Source organism: Gavialis gangeticus, unplaced genomic scaffold (assembly GCF_001723915.1).
Source record: "Gavialis gangeticus isolate Ggan-Ray unplaced genomic scaffold, GavGan_comp1, whole genome shotgun sequence".
Lineage (NCBI taxonomy): Eukaryota > Metazoa > Chordata > Crocodylia > Gavialidae > Gavialis > Gavialis gangeticus.
Window position 1 is genome coordinate 53,664,660 of NW_017729029.1, and position 4,657 is coordinate 53,669,316.

At 40.1% G+C, this 4,657-nt stretch overlaps 1 protein-coding gene across 3 annotated transcripts in view; it reads right to left on the reverse strand.

The window, feature by feature from the left end:
- Nucleotides 1-422: 422 nt before the first annotated feature.
- Nucleotides 423-4,657, reverse strand: part of PGRMC1 (progesterone receptor membrane component 1) — an 18,180-nt gene continuing 13,945 nt past the window's right edge. For 2 of the 3 annotated variants that reach the window (XR_002098328.1, XR_002098329.1), the window contains exons 2-3: nucleotides 3,319-3,474; nucleotides 577-1,752 (exon numbers count right to left, since the gene is read on the reverse strand). Coding sequence is in view for 1 of the 3 variants with exons in the window: in XM_019521621.1 (XP_019377166.1) it covers nucleotides 1,646-1,752; nucleotides 3,319-3,474; nucleotides 3,860-3,872 (276 nt within the window). In the remaining 2 variants the exon portion in view is untranslated. Of the gene's footprint in view, nucleotides 1,753-3,318; nucleotides 3,475-3,859; nucleotides 3,888-4,657 lie in introns of those variants that run through there. The other variant, XM_019521621.1, reaches the window with a different exon arrangement.

A 4,657-nucleotide genomic window follows, 5' to 3' on the forward strand; every position in this document is an offset into this window, starting at 1 on the left:
AATTAGGGTTTTGAGAGGGGGGTTTTTCAAAAACCCAAACCCTAAAAAAAAAAAAAAAAAAAAAAAAAAAAAAAAAAATCTTCAGACTGAAGTTTAACAAACAGACTGCCCAGAACAAACCCCACAGGCCAATGAACACAGGGGCTGTTTGACTAAGGGAAGACTTTAAAAAAAAAGGGGGGGACCTGTGCTGGCTTAATGATACCCAAGAGCAGCAGCCGAAAGAAACAAACTAGAGAAAAAGAAGTGTGCACATAGGCAACATAGTATCCAAGCCAAATTATTTTGGGGAAGGTGGCATTTCACAGTGGGCCATTTACTCCTTAAAATTCCTCAGAAATGTCTCCGATAGTTAGCCAGGCCTAACAGCAATACTGATCTTTCTCACGGGACAAAGCCATCCTCTAGGTCTCTTGTTTGTATGTGGATTAGTTACTTGATACAAAGAATCCTGTTAATCAGGTATGCAAATGAGCTATGAGATGAAGCAACAAGCTAAAAGTATTTCAAAGGCTTGGGTTACACTAGCACCCTTTGCCAGATGCAGTGTGATTTCACTTAGTTTATATTTTGTTACCCTATTTGTTAGGGGGTAACAAAGCCCAAGAGCAGACATGCTTACACCAGCAAGAAGTTGATTGTGTTGGTATAGCTCATTTTGTTTGGGAAACTGATACAAGCAATACTAGGAGACGTGCTCTCTCACTAGTGAAATCTGCATCTGCAGTATGAGGGATGCTGATAGAGCTAGGCCAGCAAATCTTCTGCGGTTTACAGAAGGCCTAAGAGTCAGCAGCAGTTGGCTTTTCCCCACAGCCTCAATTTCACATCTTTTGGATGGACTGTTGGATTCAGTCCATGAAGAGTTTTGCTAATAAAAGGTGAATGAATAGTAGTCATGCTCTGAGGTTTACCCTTTCTCGGTGTCCATTTGATAACCGATACCTAAACCTTTGTAACACTTCAGATGTGTTTTAAAAGTAAAAACAACAGAAAACATTAATCCAGATATGTGGCTGTGGCAAGTTTTTTGCCAAGTGGTTGAGTCCCGAATTTTAAGCTAGTCAGCTTCACTCAAGGGCACGTGTGTTTCTCTAAAATGTCAGTCTTATCTGACATTAAAATTAATAGGCAAGAACAATATCAACTCAACATCACCATTAAACTGATTATTTATATAGCATCATAGACTTATATGATGCATTACTGGAAACCAAAATACATGATTCCTGCTTTAAAGAAATTCTACTATGGTTCGGATCCTACAAATGCTAAATCAAGCACAATTGCTTTTGTCTTCGTAGGCTTGAAGCCCTGGACATTAAACAAAAAGTGCCTGGATTTTCACCTACTTGGTACTAATAGTGTTAGAAAAAAACAGCACCAACTTTCTAGTTAAAAGTTGCAGCTCAATTTTGCTCAGGTGCTTTTGGAGTATAAAGCATGTTCTTATTATACAGATTTTGTGGAAGCAGTTTCTGGGTTACCAGTTAATTTAGATAAGAAAGTGTTTCCAAGGAAAATGAATTCATTGCAAGTCTGTACCTCATCTGTGTATTGTTGAGACTGCAACTCATAAAACAGAACTGGAATGTTACAAATGGTCCTTTAAGATACAAAAATAAATTGTTCCTCACTGCATTCTCTAGTCTTTCTTTTTTTCTTCTTTTGCATCTGTTGTTTCTTCTTCATCCGAGTACACAGTGGGTTCTTCTCCTTCCTTCAGTAGCTTGCCAACGCAGGGATACTTAACTATAAAACGAGAAAACAAAAACAGCCTAGGTCATTTGCTTTGCATGTGTACCTTTTGTAACCCAGCACTGAGGTATAACAAAGATTTTCATGTTGGAGAAAGTTCATACTGTATATGTAGGTGTATATGAAAGAGGTAATGACTCCAGTGTGGTCATGGTATGAGCTCCCAACTCCAGGATGACTGCTTAACATGGGATTTGCATAATTTCCGAGTATGAAGACCATTCTGGGAATAAACATGTCTGACCTTTCACAACTATGGTTTCTGACAAGGTACTCAGGGGTATGCGAACATAGGTATCCTAAGGAATTAAGGGTCATATGTTGCACTTGCAAACATTAAAGCAGCATAATAAGATGTCCCATTTCTAGTGCTATACTTAAAAGGTTAGCCCAGTGTTCTTGTTTTATTATCATCAAGTGCTTCCAAGACAGCAGTAAGAACTCAGAATATACACAGAATTGCCATCATGCACATAAAGAGCTTTTCAGGCAGACAAATAACCAATATTTACACTTTCTGTTTTATGCAAGTGAAATATGATCCCTTTAATGATCTTCTGGTCTAAAAGCCCATGTGAGATGTAGAGCTGTTATTATTCTTCATCAGTAAAGGTATTAGGTGTGGGAGAATGTAATACGATAATTATCTGCTTGGGCATAAGAGGCTACCTGAGCAACTTCCAAACTACAAAAGGGTTCAAGTTACATTTTTTTTTGGGAGGGGGAGAACAACAGCAATAGAAGCATAAACCAAAAAACTTGCCTTATTTAAGCCTTTAACATAACGAGTTGCAAAATAAAAAAGGAGTAATAGTGGTTTGTTTTAAATTAGTTGTTTCCAGGGAGTTAAATATACCACAGTCTGAAAAAGGCTGGGAAAAGGACTTTTGTTTGTAGGGACACGGATGGGCAGACAGACAGCAGTCCATCTCTGCTCGCTCTGGGGCTGTCATTCACAAAAATGCCATTATCGTTTCTTTCAGTAATCAGGTTTTCAGAAGCGACATAGGAGTCTAAGCTGCATTTTCAAAAATCATTCAAACTCTTTTCAGTATTTTGCTTCTTACCTTATTAGAACATTTATAGACCAAAGTTCAGAAGAGCAACAGGGAGTGAGGAAGGAGGGGAAAATACTCAGCTTAGAAGTAAGATTCATGGCATTAAAATTAATCTTTGAGAAAGTTCAAGGACCTACCAGCAATGTCAGCTAAACCAAACTGCATCAGAAGAAACACACTGCACTTTCAGTCAGATTAACTGAAGATATAAAAGCAGTTTCATCCCCTGCCAGTTTTTAACAGTTTAATATCAGCAAGTGTGACCGACTATAAAGAACATTTTTGTCTCGCCTGTTGCCTTAGGAAAAACCCTCACAAATACGAGAACTTGAAACTGTTTCTTCTCACTTTCATTACATTCCCCTTAGGAATTACAACCACACACAGCACAATATTTTCAAATGCACATCTTATTTTTAAATAGGCAATGCCCCTTTGAATTACCTCTGTTATTATACACTAGTTAGGCCCCATCAATGAAAATGGGTTTAAAGTTGCTTACAAGTGAACTGTGATTCCCAGTCTTTCAAGGTTTCTTGCTGTGTAGCATCAAGGTCAGATAGGTCATCATATTCATCTTTGAGAGCTTCTTTATCTAGACAGAAGGTGGCTAGGCCTCTGGATGCATCCCTTCCGGCAAAAATCCCATACGGGCCCTCTTTAAGAGAAAAATATCAATGTCACTGTTAGATAGCTGATACACATTTCTGTTTCTTTGATGATCAGATACAGAAAACTAAAAAATTAAAAAAATGACACTTGGATCCTTTGCTCCAAAGCTGAGGTAAAAGTCACCCAAACTCCAGAAATATTTTAGGGTGGATTCTGTTTTGGTAATAATGACTCGGATATTTTTCTAAGTAAAGCATTCAGAAACTACCAGTATGTATATGGAATAAAAAGGGAGGAAACCAAACTGGAAGAATGAACAAGTCATGGCACGTGGAGAATGCAGCACGCATGGGAGAGAACAGCAGAAACAACAAAGGGATTTGGCTTTCCTGGAGCAAGCGTGCTTGAGAAATATAAAGCTAAGATGGCACCTGTAGTGATCATCTGTAGGAACCAGTTGTGTAAGGAAATGAATGGAGGATGAATATCAAAGTCTGAGAAGCAGCAGCAAGCAATGGCATGCTTTTCTTAGAAAAGCTTAGGCCCGGAGAGAGTTAACTAATGAAAGGACTTGAAAGATGGTTGACTGTGGCTGCAGACACTTCAGCTGACCCTTTTCCCAAGGAAAGTGATTAGCTAGGAAGCAAGTATCTAGTAAATTTTATGCATCTTTTTTTTCCCCCTCTCTCTTTTGCAATGGTAGGATGAACCCGAGTGACCAAAAAAGCAGTTCCCAGTGGGGCAGAGTTATCTTATCAAGACAGGCTCTTGCTAAACTTCATCAATCATTAACCTATTTGCCAAGCAAGCAGAATGTTTGTACCCCTTGAGAAGTAACAGAAAACTGGGATATCAGGTGTTGTATCCATGCATTAAGAGCTTCTTCGAGGCACCCAAATGAAAGGCTGATCGCTTTAGAGCTGGGGTGTCAAAGATAACACGACCCCCGAAGCTGCCTCACGAAGTCCCCAGTGCTGTCCTGGCGGGACCCCCAGCACTTGCCGTAGCTGGTTCAGGACCAGCCAGAGCAGTCCGCGGCCTGTCAAACCAGCTCCGCAACACGCCAGCCCGCCACTTCCCAAACGGGATAACTTTTCAAAAAGGGAAAAAACAAACCCCCGTCCACGCGCGGTTTCAGTCGTCTTAAAATCAGCACGACAAAAGCGGGCTAAGCTGAAGCGTGGCTATAACCCCCAAACCCCGGGCTTCAAAGCCGGCAGCCCCTGGCT